This window comes from Salvelinus namaycush, chromosome 23 (genome assembly GCF_016432855.1).
Source record: "Salvelinus namaycush isolate Seneca chromosome 23, SaNama_1.0, whole genome shotgun sequence".
Taxonomy (NCBI): domain Eukaryota; kingdom Metazoa; phylum Chordata; class Actinopteri; order Salmoniformes; family Salmonidae; genus Salvelinus; species Salvelinus namaycush.
The window spans coordinates 13924471-13946733 of record NC_052329.1 but is presented as its reverse complement, the minus strand read 5'-3'; the positions used below and the strand labels follow the sequence as shown (position 1 = coordinate 13946733).

At 45.9% G+C, this 22263-nt stretch overlaps 1 protein-coding gene across 1 annotated transcript in view; it reads right to left on the bottom strand.

Annotated features, from left to right (window-relative positions):
• The window catches only part of LOC120018973 (roundabout homolog 1-like), a 415988-nt gene that overhangs the window by 78244 nt on the left and 315481 nt on the right, over nucleotides 1–22263 (bottom strand). Inside the window, exons 8-14 of the mRNA XM_038962182.1 lie at nucleotides 21716–21840; nucleotides 19012–19183; nucleotides 14516–14721; nucleotides 12648–12729; nucleotides 12226–12391; nucleotides 5213–5379; nucleotides 4822–4943 (exon numbers count right to left, since the gene is read on the bottom strand). Coding sequence (XP_038818110.1) covers nucleotides 4822–4943; nucleotides 5213–5379; nucleotides 12226–12391; nucleotides 12648–12729; nucleotides 14516–14721; nucleotides 19012–19183; nucleotides 21716–21840 — 1040 coding nt within the window. The remainder of the gene's footprint in view (nucleotides 1–4821; nucleotides 4944–5212; nucleotides 5380–12225; nucleotides 12392–12647; nucleotides 12730–14515; nucleotides 14722–19011; nucleotides 19184–21715; nucleotides 21841–22263) is intronic.

Genomic DNA, 22263 nt, shown 5'->3' with positions numbered 1-22263 from the left:
TCAGCTTGACTCCATTTAGGCACTCAGTGACTTTGCAGTCGAAAGTCTCTCAGCATCATTCTGGAACATTATCAATAGACAGTTCAGTTGTAGCTGTAGGCCAGTTTTACTAATGTGGCTGTCTCTGGCTGGCTGGCTGGCTGGCTGGCTGGCTGGCTGGCTGGCTGGCTGGCTGGCTGGCTGGCTGGCTGGCTGGCTGGCTGGCTGGCTGGCTGGCGGGGTCCGGAGTGCTAACTCATCACATGGTCCATCCATCTATCAATCCATCCCTCCGCCTGTGTGTCGGCCAGCGGAGCGGTTCCATTTGGAGCGGCAGCCATGTCTGGAAACCGCAGCGCACCATGAGGTCATAGCCCAGAGGTGCCGAGAGTCTGGTCCTGGTTACAGGAGGCTAGAACAGGGCACCCAGAACAGCCCGGCCCGTCTCCTCCTGACTTACTGGGAACTCTAGTCTAGGATCAGGGGGACAGTGCAGCCTCTCATACTGACTGACTCACACACACCAGGGGACAGGATATGCTGAGGATACAGAGAGAGCCATGATGACAGAGATCATTTCCTATAATAGAGCATTGGTAAAGGTGGATCTTGATTTAGAGAGGCTCTGTGTAGTCAGTCAGGGATCATCTATGCATGTGCCTCTACTGTGTGTGTGAACTCTACAATACAACCTATTGGTGTGAACTAGAATGGTACTGTACAGCACTGTACTGTAGTGTATTGTACTACTGTACTGTACTGTAGTGTATTGTACTACTGTACTGTATTGTACTACTGTACTGTAGTGTATTGTACTACTGTACTTTAGTGTATTGTACTACTGTACTGTACTGTATTGTACTACTGTACTGTACTGTATTGTAGCCAGCAGCATACCACCCTGCATACCGCTGCTGGCTTTCTTCTGAAGCTAAGCAGGGTTGGTCCTGGTCAGTCTCTGGATGAGAGACCAGATGCTGCTAGAAGTGGTGTTGGAGGGCCAGTAGGAGGCACTCTTTCCTCTGGTCTAAAAAATATCCCAATGCCCCGGGGCAGTGATTGGAGACACTGCCCTGTGTAGGGTGCCGTCTTTCGGATGGGACGTTAAACGGTGTCCTGACTCTCTAAGGTCATTAAAGATCCCATGGCACTTATTGTAAGAGTAAGGGTGTTAACCCTGGTGTCCTGGCTAAATTCCCAATCTGGCCCTCAAACCATCATGGCCACCTAATCATCCCCAGCTTCCAATTGGCTCATTCCTCTCCCCTGTAACTATTCCCCAGGTCGTTGCTGAGAATGTGTTCTCAGTCAACTTACCTGGTAAAATAACGGATAAATAAAATTGTACTACTGTACTATCAAACAAGGTCTCTGGGAAAGGTAGGCAGCACATTTTTTTATCCTCCACTAAAAAAAATGATGCAGGCTCAGGTGGTCTCATTAGGCTCAGAACTGTGCAACGGAAATATCACATTTACATAAGTTTTCAGACCCTTTACTCAGTACTTCATTGAAGCACCCTTGGCAGCGATGACAGACTCGAGTCTTGTTGGGTATGACGCTGGATGTGGATCGTCCAGAAGTCTCTCCAGACTTGTTCAATCGGGTGCAAGTCCAGGATCTGGCTGGGCCACTCAATGACATTCAGAAACTTGTCCCAAAGCCACTCCTGTGTTGTCTTGGCTGTGTGCTTAGGGTCGTTGTCCTGTTGGAGGGTGAACCTTCGCCCCAGTCTAAGGTCCTGAGTGCTCTGGAGCAGGTTTTTATCAAGGATCCCTCTGTACTTTGCTCCGCTCATCTTTCCCTCAATCCTGACTAGTCTCCCAGGCCCTGCCGCTGAAAAACATCCCCACAGCAGGTTTCCTCTAGACGTCACGCTTGGAATTCAGGCAAATAAGTTCAATCTTGGTTTCATCAGGGCAGAAAATCTTGTTTCTCATGGTCTGAGAGTCTTTAGGTGCCTTTTGGCAAACTCCAAGCTGGCTGTCATGTGCCTTTAACTGAGGAGTGGCTTCCATCTGGCCACTCTACCATAAAGGCCTGATTGGTGAAGTGCTGCAGAGATGGTTGTCCTTCTGGAAGGTTCTCCCATCTCCAAAGAGGAACTCTGGAACTCTGTCAGAGTGACCATAGGGTTCTTGGTCACCTCCCTGACCAAGGCCCTTCTCCCCCGATTGCTCAGTTTGGCCAGGCGGCCAGCTCTAGGAAGAGTCTTGGTGGTTCCAAACTACTTCCATGTAAGAATGATGGAAGCCACTGTGTTCTTGGGGAACTTCAATGCTGCAGACATTTTTTGGTACCCTTCCCCAGTTCTGTGCCTCGACACAATTTACGGACAATTCCTTCGACCTCATGGCTTGTATTTTTCCCTGACACGCCCTGTCAATTGTGGGACTTTATGTAGACAGGTGTGTGCCTTTCCAAATTATTTCCAAACAATTGAATTTACCACAGGTGGACTCCAATCAAGTTGTAGAAACATATCAAGGATGATCATTGGAAACAGGATGCACCTGAGCTCAATTTTGAGTGTCATAGCAAAGGGTCTGAATACTTATGTAAATAAGGTATTTCTGTTTTTAATTTTCAATAAATTTGCAAAATTGTCTAAAAACCTGTTTTTGCGTCGTCATTATGCGGTATTAGGTGTATATTGTTGAGGAACAGTGTATATTTAATCAATTTTAGAATAAGGCTGTGGAAAATGAAATGTCATGGTGTCTGAATAGTTTCTGAATGCACTGTATAAGAAGCCAGTTCATAGAATACAGTGTGTCTGATGCAACTAGTGAGGAGGTGTACAGTTATACTTTCCTTCTATTCAACATAACCTGGAATAGATCGACATGGAGACATGGTAGCCAGTGGAATCATGGTAGCCAAACAGTGTTTAATAAGATATCCACGATCTAACAGCATAGAGGTCCTAACACCTCTGCAAGCTGCCCTTTAATCTCTACCCCTCCTTTATAATCCTCTTTTCTCCCTCTCCTCCTCCCTCTCTCCTCCCACATCTGCAATCCATTTCAGCCTGAGAGTACTAGTTGGACACCTCTTCCTTTTCACTTGTTTTAACAGCAGTCAAGTGTTTTCAATCTGGGAAGGCACAGGCTGGCCCGCTGCGCTGCTGGGCGGCTTATGTCAGTGGACTGTGTGTTGTGGAGTGTTGTGAATGGGCCGCTGTGGGTTGGTTTAGCTCTGACTGAAGACAGGCAGAAAGACAGGCAGACAGACAAGCAGAAAGACAGGTCTTACAGCAGCAGTGCTGGCCAGTGTGACTGGCCCTGACCAGATGGATACTTAGAGAGTTTTGACAGGGTTCCAGTCGGTTCTCTGTTCTCTCTCTCTCCGCAGTGCAGTGTCTGTCCTCTACAGGACGCTAGGACATTAGCACTGCTGAGTGGGCAAACACATCGACCGTGAGCACAGAGCGCTCCAGACCTAGCCACTCTCCATGGTGACTTTGGAGCGAACAATAAAAATTATACATTTAAGTTTTAAAATGAATGCTAAAACATACAAAATACACAATAGATATTAAAATAATACATAAACCATATAGACTACCGTTCAAAAGCTTGAGGTCACTTAGAAATGTCCTTGTTTTTGAAAGTAAAATACCTTTTTTGTCCATTAAAATAAAATAAAATTGATCAGAAATACAGTGTAGACATTGTTAATGTTGTAAATGACTAATGTAGCTGGAAATGGCAGATTTTTTATGGAATATCTACATAGGCGTACAGAGGCCCATTATCAGCAACCATCACTCCTGTGTTCCAATGGCACGTTGTGTTAGCTAATCCAAATGTATAATTTTAAAAGGCTAATTGATCATTAGAAAACCCTTTTGCAATTATGCAGCTGAAAACTGTTCTGATTAAAGAAGCAATAAAACTGTCCTTCTTTAGACTAGTTGAGTATCTGGAAAATCAGCATTTGTGGGTTCGGTTACAGGCTCAAAATAGCCAGAAACTAAGACCTTTCTTCTGAAACTTGTCAGTCTATTCTTGTTCTGAGAAAGAAGGCTATTCCACGCGAGAAATTGCCAAGAAACTGAAGATCTCGTACAACGCTGTGTACTACTCCCTTCACAGAACAGGGCGAACTGGCTCTAACCAGAATAGAAAGAGAAGTGGGATGCCCCGGTGCACAACTGAGCAAGAGGACAAGGTCATTAGAGTTTCTAGTTTGAGAAACAGATGCCTCACAAGTCCTCAACTGGCATCTTCATTAAATAGTACCTGCAAAACACCAGTCTCAACGTCAACAGTGAAGAGGTGACTCCGGGATGCTGGCTTTTTATGCAGAGTTGCAAAGAAAAAGCCATATCTCAGACTGGCCAATAAAAAGAAATGATTAAGATGAGCAAAATAACACAGACACTGGACAGAAGAACTCTGCCTAGAAGGCCAGTTTTATTGCTTCTTTAATCAGGACTACAGTTTTCAGCTGTGCTAACATAATTGCAAAAGGGTTTTCTAATGATCAATTAGCCTTTTAAAATTATACATTTGGATTAGCTAACACAACGTGCCATTGGACACAGGAGTGATGGTTGCTGATAATGGGCCTCTGTACGCCTATGTAGATATTCCATAAAAGAAATCTGCCATTTCCAGCTACAATAGTCATTTACAACATTAACAATGTCTACACTGTATTTCTGATCAATTTTATGTTATTTTAAAGGACCAAAAAATTAGCTTTCTTTCAAAAACAACGACATTTCTAAGTGACCCCAAACTTCTGAACGGTAGTGTACATACATTACTTTATAAGAGTCACTCATTGGGAATGTAATCCCTAAAGTCGTGTTTTGAAGCAGAGAAAACCGCTCACCGTCCACTGCACTCTGACAGAGGAGGAGGAGAGGATGGTGGGGTTGTGAAGGTGGATGACCACCTCTCCTAACTCCCTCTGGATCTGACGGTGGTCCACTCCCTGACTGGTGGGGGGGATATCTGCACACACACACACACACACACACACACACACACACACACACACACACACACACACACACACACACACACACACACACACACACACACACACAAACACACACACAAACACAAACGATAAATACATGTCCAGTATGAACAGCAGAAGGTTCAGACTGGGACAGAGTTCAGACAGGGACAAGGTCCATGCAGGGACAGGGACAAGGTCCAGAGAGGGACCTACCGTAAAGCGGCCCATTTAAAGTCATTAAGAGAGAGCAGAGAACCACCTTGTGTTTTGACGGTGTCAGTGATGGGGCTTGGGTCACTCAGGCCGTAGGCGTTAGCAGCTCGGACCAGGAAGAGATAGACAGCACTGGCCTTCAGGCCCTTTAACACATACGACTCAGTCTTCACATGTTCTGCCAGGGTCTGCCAGCTGCTGCCTGACGCATGACTAGGAGAGAAGACAGAACAGGATGTTAGACATCAGGTTTAAAGTTCAAACACACACTCAGACCGTAGGCGTATGATATGTGGTAGTAGAGAAGTGGCCTGGGGGCGCACATTTAATGTGTTGTGAAATCTGTTGTGAAATGTAATATAATGTTTTTAAATTGTATACAACTGCCTTAATGTTGCTGGACCCCAGGAAGAGTAGCTGCTGCCTTGACAGGAACTAATGGGGATCCATAATAAACCCCAGGAATAGTAGCTGCTGCCTTGACAGGATCTAATGGGGATCTATGATAAACCCCAGGAAGAGTAGCTGCTATCTTGACAGGAACTAATGGGGATCTATGATAAACCCCAGGAAGAGTAGCTGCTGTCTTGACAGGAACTAATGGGGATCTATGATAAACCCCAGGAAGAGTAGCTGCTATCTTGACAGGAACTAATGGGGATCTATGATAAACCCCAGGAAGAGTAGCTGCTATCTTGACAGGAACTAATGGGGATCTATGATAAACCCCAGGAAGAGTAGCTGCTGTCTTGACAGGAACTAATGGGGATCTATGATAAACCCCAGGAAGAGTAGCTGCTATCTTGACAGGAATTAATGGGGATCTATGATAAACCCCAGGAAGAGTAGCTGCTGTCTTGACAGGAACTAATGGGGATCTATGATAAACCCCAGGAAGAGTAGCTGCTGTCTTGACAGGAACTAATGGGGATCCATAATAAACCCCAGGAAGAGTAGCTGATATCTTGACAGGAACTAATGGGGATCCATAATAAACCCCAGGAAGAGTAGCTGCTATCTTGACAGGAACTAATGGGGATCCATAATAAACCCCAGGAAGAGTAGCTGCTGTCTTGACAGGAATTAATGGGGATCTATGATAAACCCCAGGAAGAGTAGCTGCTATCTTGACAGGAACGAATGGGGATCTATGATAAACCCCAGGAAGAGTAGCTGCTGCCTTGACAGGAACTAATGGGGATCTATGATAAACCCCAGGAAGAGTAGCTGCTACCTTGACAGGAACTAATGGGGATCTATGATAAACCCCAGGAAGAGTAGCTGCTGTCTTGACAGGAACTAATGGGGATCCATAATAAACCCCAGGAAGAGTAGCTGCTATCTTGACAGGAACTAATGGGGATCTATGATAAACCCCAGGAAGAGTAGCTGCTGTCTTGACAGGAACTAATGGGGATCCATAATAAACCCCAGGAAGAGTAGCTGCTATCTTGACAGGAACTAATGGGGATCCATAATAAACCCCAGGAAGAGTAGCTGCTGTCTTGACAGGAACTAATGGGGATCCATAATAAACCCCAGGAAGAGTAGCTGCTGTCTTGACAGGAACTAATGGGGATCCATAATAAAACCCAGGAAGAGTAGCTGCTGCCTTGACAGGAACTAATGGGGATCCATAATAAACCCCAGGAAGAGTAGCTGCTGCCTTGACAGGAACTAATGGGGATCCATAATAAACCCCAGGAAGAGTAGCTGCTATCTTGACAGGAATTAATGGGGATCTATGATAAACCCCAGGAAGAGTAGCTGCTGTCTTGACAGGAACTAATGGGGATCTATGATAAACCCCAGGAAGAGTAGCTGCTGTCTTGACAGGAACTAATGGGGATCCATAATAAACCCCAGGAAGAGTAGCTGATATCTTGACAGGAACTAATGGGGATCCATAATAAACCCCAGGAAGAGTAGCTGCTATCTTGACAGGAACTAATGGGGATCCATAATAAACCCCAGGAAGAGTAGCTGCTGTCTTGACAGGAATTAATGGGGATCTATGATAAACCCCAGGAAGAGTAGCTGCTATCTTGACAGGAACGAATGGGGATCTATGATAAACCCCAGGAAGAGTAGCTGCTGCCTTGACAGGAACTAATGGGGATCTATGATAAACCCCAGGAAGAGTAGCTGCTACCTTGACAGGAACTAATGGGGATCTATGATAAACCCCAGGAAGAGTAGCTGCTGTCTTGACAGGAAGTAATGGGGATCCATAATAAACCCCAGGAAGAGTAGCTGCTATCTTGACAGGAACTAATGGGGATCTATGATAAACCCCAGGAAGAGTAGCTGCTGTCTTGACAGGAACTAATGGGGATCCATAATAAACCCCAGGAAGAGTAGCTGCTATCTTGACAGGAACTAATGGGGATCCATAATAAACCCCAGGAAGAGTAGCTGCTGCCTTGACAGGAACTAATGGGGATCCATAATAAACCCCAGGAATAGTAGCTGCTGCCTTGACAGGATCTAATGGGGATCTATGATAAACCCCAGGAAGAGTAGCTGCTATCTTGACAGGAACTAATGGGGATCTATGATAAACCCCAGGAAGAGTAGCTGCTGTCTTGACAGGAACTAATGGGGATCTATGATAAACCCCAGGAAGAGTAGCTGCTATCTTGACAGGAACTAATGGGGATCTATGATAAACCCCAGGAAGAGTAGCTGCTATCTTGACAGGAACTAATGGGGATCTATGATAAACCCCAGGAAGAGTAGCTGCTGTCTTGACAGGAACTAATGGGGATCTATGATAAACCCCAGGAAGAGTAGCTGCTATCTTGACAGGAATTAATGGGGATCTATGATAAACCCCAGGAAGAGTAGCTGCTGTCTTGACAGGAACTAATGGGGATCTATGATAAACCCCAGGAAGAGTAGCTGCTGTCTTGACAGGAACTAATGGGGATCCATAATAAACCCCAGGAAGAGTAGCTGATATCTTGACAGGAACTAATGGGGATCCATAATAAACCCCAGGAAGAGTAGCTGCTATCTTGACAGGAACTAATGGGGATCCATAATAAACCCCAGGAAGAGTAGCTGCTGTCTTGACAGGAATTAATGGGGATCTATGATAAACCCCAGGAAGAGTAGCTGCTATCTTGACAGGAACGAATGGGGATCTATGATAAACCCCAGGAAGAGTAGCTGCTGCCTTGACAGGAACTAATGGGGATCTATGATAAACCCCAGGAAGAGTAGCTGCTACCTTGACAGGAACTAATGGGGATCTATGATAAACCCCAGGAAGAGTAGCTGCTGTCTTGACAGGAACTAATGGGGATCCATAATAAACCCCAGGAAGAGTAGCTGCTATCTTGACAGGAACTAATGGGGATCTATGATAAACCCCAGGAAGAGTAGCTGCTGTCTTGACAGGAACTAATGGGGATCCATAATAAACCCCAGGAAGAGTAGCTGCTATCTTGACAGGAACTAATGGGGATCCATAATAAACCCCAGGAAGAGTAGCTGCTGTCTTGACAGGAACTAATGGGGATCCATAATAAACCCCAGGAAGAGTAGCTGCTGTCTTGACAGGAACTAATGGGGATCCATAATAAAACCCAGGAAGAGTAGCTGCTGCCTTGACAGGAACTAATGGGGATCCATAATAAACCCCAGGAAGAGTAGCTGCTGCCTTGACAGGAACTAATGGGGATCCATAATAAACCCCAGGAAGAGTAGCTGCTATCTTGACAGGAATTAATGGGGATCTATGATAAACCCCAGGAAGAGTAGCTGCTGTCTTGACAGGAACTAATGGGGATCTATGATAAACCCCAGGAAGAGTAGTTGCTGTCTTGACAGGAACTAATGGGGATCCATAATAAACCCCAGGAAGAGTAGCTGATATCTTGACAGGAACTAATGGGGATCCATAATAAACCCCAGGAAGAGTAGCTGCTATCTTGACAGGAACTAATGGGGATCCATAATAAACCCCAGGAAGAGTAGCTGCTGTCTTGACAGGAATTAATGGGGATCTATGATAAACCCCAGGAAGAGTAGCTGCTATCTTGACAGGAACGAATGGGGATCTATGATAAACCCCAGGAAGAGTAGCTGCTGCCTTGACAGGAACTAATGGGGATCTATGATAAACCCCAGGAAGAGTAGCTGCTACCTTGACAGGAACTAATGGGGATCTATGATAAACCCCAGGAAGAGTAGCTGCTGTCTTGACAGGAAGTAATGGGGATCCATAATAAACCCCAGGAAGAGTAGCTGCTATCTTGACAGGAACTAATGGGGATCTATGATAAACCCCAGGAAGAGTAGCTGCTGTCTTGACAGGAACTAATGGGGATCCATAATAAACCCCAGGAAGAGTAGCTGCTATCTTGACAGGAACTAATGGGGATCCATAATAAACCCCAGGAAGAGTAGCTGCTGTCTTGACAGGAACTAATGGGGATCCATAATAAACCCCAGGAAGAGTAGCTGCTGTCTTGACAGGAACTAATGGGGATCCATAATAAAACCCAGGAAGAGTAGCTGCTGCCTTGACAGGAACTAATGGGGATCCATAATAAACCCCAGGAAGAGTAGCTGCTATCTTGACAGGAACTAATGGGGATCCATAATAAACCCCAGGAAGAGTAGCTGCTGCCTTGACAGGAACTAATGGGGATCCATAATAAACCCCAGGAAGAGTAGCTGCTGCCTTGACAGGAACTAATGGGGATCCATAATAAACCCCAGGAAGAGTAGCTGCTGTCTTGACAGGAATTAATGGGGATCTATGATAAACCCCAGGAAGAGTAGCTGCTATCTTGACAGGAACTAATGGGGATCCATAATAAACCCCAGGAAGAGTAGCTGCTGTCTTGACAGGAATTAATGGGGATCTATGATAAACCCCAGGAAGAGTAGCTGCTGTCTTGACAGGAATTAATGGGGATCCATAATAAACCCCAGGAAGAGTAGCTGCTATCTTGACAGGAACGAATGGGGATCTATGATAAACCCCAGGAAGAGTAGCTGCTGCCTTGACAGGAACTAATGGGGATCTATGATAAACCCCAAGAAGAGTAGCTGCTGTCTTGACAGGAATTAATGGGGATCCATAATAAACCCCAGGAAGAGTAGCTGCTATCTTGACAGGAACGAATGGGGATCTATGATAAACCCCAGGAAGAGTAGCTGCTGCCTTGACAGGATCTAATGGGGATCCATAATAAACCCCAGGAAGAGTAGCTGCTGCCTTGACAGGAACTAATGGGGATCCATAATAAACCCCAGGAAGAGTAGCTGCTGCCTTGACAGGAACTAATGGGGATCCATAATAAACCCCAGGAAGAGTAGCTGCTGTCTTGACAGGAATTAATGGGGATCTATGATAAACCCCAGGAAGAGTAGCTGCTATCTTGACAGGAACTAATAGGGATCCATAATAAACCCCAGGAAGAGTAGCTGCTGTCTTGACAGGAATTAATGGGGATCTATGATAAACCCCAGGAAGAGTAGCTGCTGTCTTGACAGGAATTAATGGGGATCCATAATAAACCCCAGGAAGAGTAGCTGCTATCTTGACAGGAACGAATGGGGATCTATGATAAACCCCAGGAAGAGTAGCTGCTGCCTTGACAGGAACTAATGGGGATCTATGATAAACCCCAGGAAGAGTAGCTGCTATCTTGACAGGAACTAATGGGGATCTATGATAAACCCCAGGAAGAGTAGCTGCTGTCTTGACAGGAATTAATGGGGATCTATGATAAACCCCAGGAAGAGTAGCTGCTGTCTTGACAGGAATTAATGGGGATCCATAATAAACCCCAGGAAGAGTAGCTGCTATCTTGACAGGAACGAATGGGGATCTATGATAAACCCCAGGAAGAGTAGCTGCTGCCTTGACAGGAACTAATGGGGATCTATGATAAACCCCAGGAAGAGTAGCTGCTATCTTGACAGGAACTAATGGGGATCTATGATAAACCCCAGGAAGAGTAGCTGCTGTCTTGACAGGAATTAATGGGGATCTATGATAAACCCCAGGAAGAGTAGCTGCTGTCTTGACAGGAATTAATGGGGATCTATGATAAACCCCAGGAAGAGTAGCTGCTGCCTTGACAGGAACTAATGGGGATCCATAATAAACCCCAGGAAGAGTAGCTGCTATCTTGACAGGAACTAATGGGGATCCATAATAAACCCCAGGAAGAGTAGCTGCTGCCTTGACAGGAACTAATGGGGATCCATAATAAACCCCAGGAAGAGTAGCTGCTGTCTTGACAGGAACTAATGGGAATCCATAATAAACCCCAGGAAGAGTAGCTGCTGCCTTGACAGGAACTAATGGGGATCCATAATAAACCCCAGGAAGAGTAGCTGCTCCCTTGGCAGGAACTAATGGGGATCCATAATAAACCCCAGGAAGAGTAGCTGCTGCCTTGTCAGGAACTAATGGGGATCCATAATAAACCCCAGGAAGAGTAGCTGCTGTCTTGACAGGAACTAATGGGGATCTATGATAAACCCCAGGAAGAGTAGCTGCTGTCTTGACAGGAACTAATGGGGATCTATGATAAACCCCAGGAAGAGTAGCTGCTGTCTTGACAGGAACTAATGGGGATCAATAATAATCCCCAGGAAGAGTAGCTGCTGCCTTGGCAGGAACTAATGGGGATCCATAATAAACCCCAGGAAGAGTAGCTGCTGTCTTGACAGGAACTAATGGGGATCCATAATAAACCTCAGGAAGAGTAGCTGCTGTCTTGACAGGAACTAATGGGGATCCATAATAAACCCCAGGAAGAGTAGCTGCTGTCTTGACAGGAACTAATGGGGATCCATAATAAACCCCAGGAAGAGTAGCTGCTGTCTTGACAGGAACTAATGGGGATCCATAATAAACCCCAGGAAGAGTAGCTGCTGTCTTGACAGGAACTAATGTGGATCCATAATAAACCCCAGGAATAGTAGCTGCTGTCTTGACAGGAACTAATGGGGATCCATAATAAATACAAATACACTGTGACATCACTTTATTTATTTTGGTCACAAGTGACCTCCTATGTCCTCTGCTCTTACCTAAAGGCCTCTATGATGTAGGAGGTGGGCGTGGCTCCTGAGAAATTGGGCTTCCAGGACAGAGTGACGGAGGTGCGGGTGACGTCAGTGACCTCAGGTTTGAAGGGGGCGCTGGGGATCAGGTTGGGGTCAGTGGGTCTGGCCGGCTGCACTGGAACACCAAACTCTGAACATGAGGAGAGAGAGGAGAGTATCATGAGACATTTTCTATAAAGCTAAATTAATACTTTATCAGTAACACCAGACTATGGAATGCATACCAAGCACATTCACACACACACACAGACTCACACACACTCCCTGGGCGGGTGGCAAGATTGTGACATTCCTACTAAAAAAGCAATTACAGACTGAATGTATTTAATTCAATGTCATTATGGAGTGTAGCCACAGTGACAGTAGGCAGCAGCCCAGTGGCTTACCTTGAACATCCAGGTAGGCCTTCCACGAGGCCTCGCCACTGGGAGTGGAGGCGATGCATGTGTACATGCCTGTGTCACCCAGCTATAAGACAGAAAAAAAGAAGACAGGAAATGGAGGGGAGAGGGACTAGATTAGTGATCGCTGTCTGTCTGTCTGTCTGTCTGTCTGTCTGTCTGTCTGTCTGTCTGTCTGTCTGTCTGTCTGTCTGTCTGTCTGTCTGTCTGTCTGTCTGTCTGTCTGTCTGTCTGTCTGTGTGGTTCCTAGCAGCCAGCCATCAGTGCCTGGTAATCTCAGTATTACCTCTCCCTCTAGAAAGTGGGAAAAGCAGCTGGGAAGGCCAAGTGGCAGGATTGTACCAGTCAAATTGAAAGGATTTCCACAGGAACACAGACTAACTGGAGACCTCCTCTCCCCCGCCCCTCCTCTCCTCCTCCTCATCACTCCTCTCACCCTCCCCTCAGGGAAAGGAGTGCTTTACAGAACAGATATGGTGACACTCTCTAGTGTGTGAGAGGGAGAGTGTGTGTCTCAGTGTGTGAGAGAGGGAGAGTGTTTGTCTCAGTGTGTGAGAGAGGGAGAGTGTGTGTCTCAGTGTGTGTGAGAGGGAGAGTGTTTGTCTCAGTGTGTGTGAGAGGGAGAGTGTTTGTCTCAGTGTGTGTGAGAGGGAGAGTGTTTGTCTCAGTGTGTGTGAGAGGGAGAGTGTGTGTCCTGTAGATCAGCCTCCAGGTAGGGTCCATCTAAGCTCAACCTGACAGGTAAGACAAATCATCCAGCTTCTTAAAAATGCATTAATAAAGACACGGTGCATTACCTCCAAACATAAACTAAATGTTCATTCATGTAAATTGCCTTAGGTAAGGTTTTGGTTGAAAACACATCACACTGTTCTCACAGTGTCGCCCATTCACCACAGCCCTGTCACCACACACAACCTGCCTGCAGTCACAACACACACGCATACACACAGCAACAGTCTAACGCGAACTCTGACCCCTTGATGCCTCCATCTGGAGAATGCATCGGCACCCCCCTGGTCTCTCCCTCAGTGTTCTGCTTCACACAGCTCCCCATCACACTCTGTTGAGTGACAGGACAATAGTGTGTGTGAATTCACTTCAAACCCCTGACAGCTGATTGACGGCTCACTGAGGAGAGGAGAGGCATGAATGGGCGCTAGGAGGGAACTGATCACATGCTTTATTTACTGATCGAGCAGCAGGAGTTATTCTGCCAGCCAGTCAGCCAGCCAGTCAGCCAGCCAGCCAGCCAGCCAGCCAGCCAGCCAGCCAGCCAGCCAGCCAGCCGCTCCGCCGTATAGATGTTATTCAGGACAGCTTTGAAAGTGATTGGGGGAATGCGTTATTAATGTCTCGGCTAATGGAAGAGCTTGATTGGAAATGTAAACATATGAAGGAGGTCAATTCGGAAGTTTTCAAACAGCCAACTGTTCTACAATGAGAACAGAATTCCATTCAATGATGTTCTCATTTCCATACAGTATATTAGGATAATGTGGCATATGGTTCGACAGCCAACTGCCTCAGTAAGATATTCCATGTGAGCTGGTACACTACAGTAGACCTATATGTTGCTCTGTAGATCAGACACTCCTGTAGTATAAAGGCTTCATACACAGTCCGCCTGCAGTTTGATGTATTTTCTCAGCACTAATATTCTGAACCAGAGAGATACATCAATACATTGTTTTATCTTTATGCTTTGAAAAGTTTGGAGAGAGGGTCTATCATTCCATGTGTTTATACAGTGTATTCAGTGTAGATGAGAGTTTCTTTGTGTGTGCGTGCGAGCGTGTATGTGAATGTGTGTATGTGTGTGTGTGTACATGTTTGAGTGTGTTGTGTGTTACCTTGGCGTAGCGGATCTGCAGTGCGCCCGTGTCCAGCTGTTTGACCCGGGAGTCGTGAGTGGACACCAACACCCCGTCCTTCCTCCACATAATGGTGGGGGTGGGCTTACCCGTTGCTAGGCAACTCAGAACCACCGTCCCGTCCACAGAGACAGTCTGATTGGTCGGACCCTGGCGGACAACTGGAGGTGGGCGATCAGACACAACTAGAGAGAGAGAGAGAGCGAGAGTTAGAAACTGTGTGGGTGAGAGGGAGAGAATATATATATCATTTGAGTGGACGATGAGAGAACAATATTGAGTGGAATTGAAGAGAATAATAAAATAAATGGAGAGACAATTATACAGTGGGATTGTAGAGAAACACATAAATTGCAGCGGAAGGAGAGAAAGTTGCAAACACAAGGTAGCGGTGTGGTAGACGGAGAGAGAGAGAGACAGAGAGAAATTCAAAAATGGAATGAAATTCAATTTTCACAACTGGAAGCAATGTTGTAATCATTCAGCAGTGGGAGTTGACCTTAGCCAAACACATGTGGTGTAATTAAAATAAAACAGGCTAACATACAAGTCCTCTTTCTGCAGATCCAGACTCCAGTGGAGACATTAACAGCCAACCAAACCCCCCCCATCCCCTCTCCACCTCCTTAAACCACACCCCCCTCATGAAACCACACCTCCAGTCTATAAAACACAGAACATGGGAGAAAACGCTTCTAAATACCTAGCACCACAGACAATGTTATTACCATTAATAATTTTCCCTCCCTTCTCCTCTGTCCCCTCTTCTCCTCTTCCTCCTCGTCATCCCCCTCTCAGTGGGCGTTCACCAGTCGACACACACAGATTTAAGAAAACGTGCTTTGTCTCCATTTCATGTCCATTATGTGACTGGAGAACGGTGTCCGTCATGTCCCTGCTACTGTAGATTGCTCCTGAAGCTGGTATCATTAAGGCTGTTAATGCTGCTAGTGATAGTTAGTGATCACCAATTCTGCCAGCGCAGCTGATTTAGTCAGAAGCACGAGGTTGTTTCGTTCAAAGGAATAGTAAATCCATTGTAAACATACAGTATGTGTATCCCCTTTTATATACACATAATGTAGGACATACGTCTGTACATTTACACACACACACACAGTGTAGTATCATACATGGGAGACTGGCTCTTTGCTCTGGTGCTGCTGTAATTACTAAAACATTGTCACTGTGACCTGTAATTACCAGATTTGCCTACGGAGAAGAAGAGGCCTGCTCCCTTTAATAACTGTTATTATCTCCTCCTTCTACCGTCTACCAGGCCATGCCACGCCAAAGAGAGAGGGAGAGAGAGAGAGGGAGAGAGAGAGAGAGAGAGAGAGAGAGAGAGAGAGAGAGAGAGAGAGAGAGAGAGAGAGAGAGAGAGCAGGCCCAGCTACAAAGGTAGAGGGAGAGGTATCTGGTTAGAGAGGCTTGAATCTAGGTGAGAGGTGTCTGGTTAGAGAGGGTTGAATCTAGGTGAGATGTGTCTGGTGAGAGAGAGTTGAATCTAGGTGAGAGGTGTCTGGTTAGAGAGGGTTGAATCTAGGTGAGAGGTGTCTGGTTAGAGAGATTTGAATCTAGGTGAGAGGTGTCTGGTTAGAGAGGGTTGAATCTAGGTGAGAGGTGTCTGGTTAGATAGAGTTGAATCTAGGTGAGAGGTGTCTGGTTAGAGAGATTTGAATCTAGGTGAGAGGTGTCTGGTTAGAGAGGGTTGAATCTAGGTGAGAGGTGTCTGGTTAGATAGAGTTGAATCTAGGTGAGAGGTGTCTGGTGAGAGAGGGTTGAATCTAGGTGAGAGGTGTCTGGTTAGAGAGGGTGGAATCTAGGTGAGAGGTGTCTGGTTAGAGAGGGTTGAATCTAGGTGAGAGGTGTCTGATTAGAGAGAGTTGAATCTAGGTGAGAGGTGTCTGGTTAGAGAGATTTGAATCTAGGTGAGAGGTGTCTGGTTAGAGAGGGTTGAATCTAGGTGAGAGGTGTCTGGTTAGAGAGATTTGAATCTAGGTGAGAGGTGTCTGGTTAGAGAGGGTTGAATCTAGGTGAGAGGTGTCTGGTTAGAGAGATTTGAATCTAGGTGAGAGGTGTCTGGTTAGAGAGGGTTGAATCTAGGTGAGAGGTGTCTGGTTAGAGAGGGTGGAATCTAGGTGAGAGGTGTATGGTTAGAGAGGGTTGAAACTAGGTGAGAGGTGTCTGATTAGAGAGAGTTGAATCTAGGTGAGAGGTATCTGGTTAGAGAGGGTGGAATCTAGGTGAGAGGTGTCTGGTTAGAGAGGGTTGAATCTAGGTGAAGGGTGTCTGGTTAGAGAGGGTTGAATCTAGGTGAGAGGTGTCTGGTTAGAGATGGTTGAATCTAGGTGAGAGGTGTCTGGTTAGAGAGGGTTGAATCTAGGTGAGAGGTGTCTGGTTAGAGAGATTTGAATCTAGGTGAGAGGTGTCTGGTTAGAGAGGGTTGAATCTAGGTGAGAGGTGTCTGGTTAGAGAGGGTGGAATCTAGGTGAGAGGTGTCTGGTTAGAGAGGGTTGAATCTAGGTGAGAGGTGTCTGGTTAGAGAGGGTTGAATCTAGGTGAGAGGTGTCTGGTTAGAGATGGTTGAATCTAGGTGAGAGGTGTCTGGTTAGAGAGGGTTGAATCTAGGTGAGAGGTGTCTGGTTAGAGAGATTTGAATCTAGGTGAGAGGTGTCTGGTTAGAGAGGGTTGAATCTAGGTGAGAGGTGTCTGGTTAGAGAGGGTGGAATCTAGGTGAGAGGTGTCTGGTTAGAGAGGGTTGAAACTAGGTGAGAGGTGTCTGATTAGAGAGAGTTGAATCTAGGTGAGAGGTGTCTGGTTAGAGAGGGTTGAATCTAGGTGAGAGGTGTCTGGTTAGAGAGGGTTGAATCTAGGTGAGAGGTGTCTGGTTAGAGAGGGTTGAATCTAGGTGAGAGGTGTCTGGTTAGAGAGGTTTGAATCTAGGTGAGAGGTGTCTGGTTAGAGAGGGTTGAATCTAGGTGAGAGGTGTCTGGTTAGAGATGGTTGAATCTAGGTGAGAGGTGTCTGGTTAGAGAGGGTTGAATCTAGGTGAGAGGTGTCTGGTTAGAGAGATTTGAATCTAGGTGAGAGGTGTCTGGTTAGAGAGGGTTGAATCTAGGTGAGAGGTGTCTGGTTAGAGAGGGTGGAATCTAGGTGAGAGGTGTCTGGTTAGAGAGGGTTGAATCTAGGTGAGAGGTGTCTGGTTAGAGATGGTTGAATCTAGGTGAGAGGTGTCTGGTTAGAGAGGGTTGAATCTAGGTGAGAGGTGTCTGGTTAGAGAGATTTGAATCTAGGTGAGAGGTGTCTGGTTAGAGAGGGTTGAATCTAGGTGAGAGGTGTCTGGTTAGAGATGGTTGAATCTAGGTGAGAGGTGTCTGGTTAGAGAGGGTTGAATCTAGGTGAGAGGTGTCTGGTTAGAGAGATTTGAATCTAGGTGAGAGGTGTCTGGTTAGAGAGGGTTGAATCTAGGTGAGAGGTGTCTGGTTAGAGAGGGTGGAATCTAGGTGAGAGGTGTCTGGTTAGAGAGGGTTGAATCTAGGTGAGAGGTGTCTGGTTAGAGATGGTTGAATCTAGGTGAGAGGTGTCTGGTTAGAGAGGGTTGAATCTAGGTGAGAGGTGTCTGGTTAGAGAGATTTGAATCTAGGTGAGAGGTGTCTGGTTAGAGAGGGTTGAATCTAGGTGAGAGGTGTCTGGTTAGAGAGGGTGGAATCTAGGTGAGAGGTGTCTGGTTAGAGAGGGTTGAAACTAGGTGAGAGGTGTCTGATTAGAGAGAGTTGAATCTAGGTGAGAGGTGTCTGGTTAGAGAGGGTTGAATCTAGGTGAGAGGTGTCTGGTTAGAGAGGGTTGAATCTAGGTGAGAGGTGTCTGGTTAGAGAGGGTTGAATCTAGGTGAGAGGTGTCTGGTTAGAGAGGGTTGAATCTAGGTGAGAGGTGTCTGGTTAGAGAGGGTTGAATGTAGGTGAACGGTAAACAAAATAATAGTGACCGGAGAGACTGAGTGAGTCGCTACGGGAACGCTGGGACGAAAGCCAAGGTGACTATACTACCAGGCTGGCTGCATTGACTGAGAGTGTTTAGAGGTCTGAACCAGGCCTCACCACAAAGACAGATCCCTCCATCAGCAGGCTAGTCTGTTAATGAGAGGAGACTCCTAGAGGAGACACCAGCCAGCATGAATGACACACTGCCAGGAGCCAACAGCCCAGAGCCAAGAGGCAAGCCAGGCTCCTGGAGAAGATGAGACACCACAGAGTCTCCAACTCTGACAGGAGCACAGAGACCAGGCCAGACTTGGAGCACAGTCTGACCAAAACTCCACAGACCTCAATATGTACTTTAGACACTTAAATACAGCTCATGTATATTATTATGTGTTTATTCAAATCTCTACATGTCTATGTGCCAAGGTGTGACAATACCACCAAGATGACTCCAAGATCTAATTCTGGGAGTCACTGATTGGCGGAACTCACCGTCAGTGACCTCCAGCAGGGCCTTGGTGATGACAGAGCCAGCGATGTTGAGGGCCTGGCAGCTGTAGTAGCCCACGTCTGAGCGCTCTGCATCTGTGATAGTCAGGTCCCCTGTCTGGGAGACGGAGACGCGGCTAGACGGCTGGGGGGGCTGGTAGGAGAAGAGCAGGTTCTAGAGGAGGGAGAGGAGAGAAGAAAGGACAGATATAGACAGAGAAGAGAGAAGACAGGACGGGTATAGACAGAGAAGAGAGAAGACAGGACGGGTATAGACAGAGAAGAGATAAGACAGGACAGAAATAGACAGAGAAGAGATAAAACAGGACAGAAATAGACAGAGAAGAGAGAAGACAGGACAGATATAGACAGAGAAGAGAGAAGACAGAGAAGAGAGAAGACAGGACGGATATAGACAGAGAAGAGATAAGACAGGACAGAAATAGACAGAGAAGAGAGAAGACAGGACAGATATAGACAGAGAAGAGAGAAGACAGAGAAGAGATAAGACAGGACGGGTATAGCAGAGAAGAGATAAGACAGGACATAAATAGACAGAGAAGAGAGAAGACAGAGAAGAGAGAAGACATGACGGGTATAGACAGAGAAGAGATAAGACAGGACGGGTATAGACAGAGAAGAGATACGACAGGACGGATATAGACAGAGAAGAGAGAAGACAGGACGGATATAGACAGAGAAGAGAGAAGACCGGATGGATATAGACAGAGAAGAGAGAAGACAGGACAGATATAGCAAGAGAATAGTGAAGACAGGACATATACAGACAGAGAACAGAGAAGACAAGACAGGTATAGACAGAGAAGAGAGAAGACAGGACGGATATAGACAGAGAGGGGAGAAGACAGGACAGATATAGACAGAGAAGAGAGAAGACAGGACAGATATAGACAGAGAAGAGAGAAGACAGGACAGATATAGACAGAGAAGAGAGAAGACAGAGAAGAGAGAAGACAGGACAGATATAGACAGAGAAGAGAGAAGACAGAACGGATATAGACAAAGAAGAGAGAACACAGGACGGATATAGACAGAGAAGAGAGAAGACAGGACGGGTATAGACAGAGAAGAGATAAGACAGGGTGGATATAGACAGAGAAGAGAGAAGACAGAGAAGAGAGAAGACAGAATGGATATAGACAGAGAAGAGAGAAGACAGGACGGGTATAGACAAAGAAGAGAGAAGACAGGACGGGTATAGACAGAGAAGAGATAAGACAGGACGGGTATAGACAGAGAAGAGAGAAGACAGGACAGATATAGACAGAGAGGGGAGAAGACAGGACAGATATAGACAGAGAAGAGAGAAGACAGGACAGATATAGACAGAGAAGAGAGAAGACAGGACAGATATAGACAGAGAAGAGAGAAGACAGGACGGATATAGACAGAGAAGAGAGAAGACAGGACGGATATAGACAAAGAAGAGAGAAGACAGGACGGATATAGACAGAGAAGAGAGAAGACAGGACGGGTATAGACAGAGAAGAGATAAGACAGGGTGGATATAGACAGAGAAGAGAGAAGACAGAGAAGAGAGAAGACAGGATGGATATAGACAGAGAAGAGAGAAGACATGACGGATATAGACAAAGAAGAGAGAAGACAGGACAGGTATAGACAGAGAAGAGATAAGACAGGACGGGTATAGACAGAGAAGAGAGAAGACAGGACGAATATAGACAGGGAAGAGAGAAGACCGGACGGATATAGACAGAGAATAGTGAAGACAGGACATATACAGACAGAGAACAGAGAAGACAAGACAGGTATAGACAGAGAAGAGAGAAGACAGGACGGATATAGACAGAGAGGAGAGAAGACAGGACAGATATAGACAGAGAAGAGAGAAGACAGAGAAGAGAGAAGACAGGACAGATATAGACAGAGAAGAGAGAAGACAGGACATATATAGATAGAGAACAGAGAAGACAGGACAGATATAGACAGAGAAGAGAGAAGATAGAGAACAGAGAAGACAGGACAGATATAGACAGAGAAGAGAGAAGACAGAGAACAGAGAAGACAGGACAGATATAGACAGAGAAGAGAGAAGACAGAGAACAGAGAAGACAGGGCAGATATAGACAGAGAAGAGAGAAGACAGAGACGAGAGAAGACAGGACAGATATAGACAGAGAAGAGAGAAGACAGAGAAGAGAGAGGACAGGGCAGATATAGAGAAACAGATCAGATAAAGACAGAGAAGAGAGAAGACAGAGAAGAGAGAGGACAGGGCGGATATAGAGAAACAGATCAGATAAAGACAGAAGACAGAGAAGAGAGAAGACAGGGCGGATATAGAGAAACAGATCAGATAAAGACAGAGGAGAGAGAAGACAGGGCGGATATAGAGAAACAGATCAGATAAAGACAGAGGAGAGAGAAGACAGGGCAGATATAGAGAAACAGATCAGATATAGACAGTAGGCTATGGAAGACCTGAAGGATGATGGAATGGAACGGTCCAATTGAAGCATCAGTGTGAAGGTCAGTGAGGTTCACTGATTTTATGGCTGGTTTTATAGGTGCACTCATAAAATGTGTAAAGATCATATGGGAATATCAAATAATAAAAGAATAAAGACTATGATTTACTACTTATTTGTCTTTCTTTTTTGTTACATAAGCATTCCTCAACATGTGCTCATGCTGGGTTCCTGGTGTACAGTAGATCCCCTCTCACCTGGCTGCCCTCCCTCTGCCAGAAGATAGCAGGTTGAGGGTTTCCTGTTGCCTCACACTGGAAGGTGACGGTCCTCCCCACCGCCACCACCTGGTTTCTGGGCCGCACCACAAACACAGGGGGCACTAGAGGACAGGCATGGGGACAGTTAGCTAACATACTGACACGCATATCACATAACATCAGACAGAGATATCAGACATTACAGTTAATATCCCGGTCTTTATTTGAATTAGATTGTTACAGTTATGGGCTCTGTATTCAAATGAGCCGTGGTTAAGGGTTCAGGTTGTCTCTGTTTAGAGTGGACTTTTCTGGTTGCTCGTGTGCGGTACTGAAAGTCAGTCCAATCCATAATGCAGGCTGTGTATATATGAACAGTTTAATGAATAGAGAAAACAGCAGTGTGGCCCCATGTGGGTCTCTGCATTAGCAAGGGCAAGGACACAGAACAATAATATTTACATGGAAATGGGGGATAAATGAGCCATCTGTAGGAGCATCCTGGACCAGGCCCAGCCAGGATGCAGCATCCATTCATCTTAATG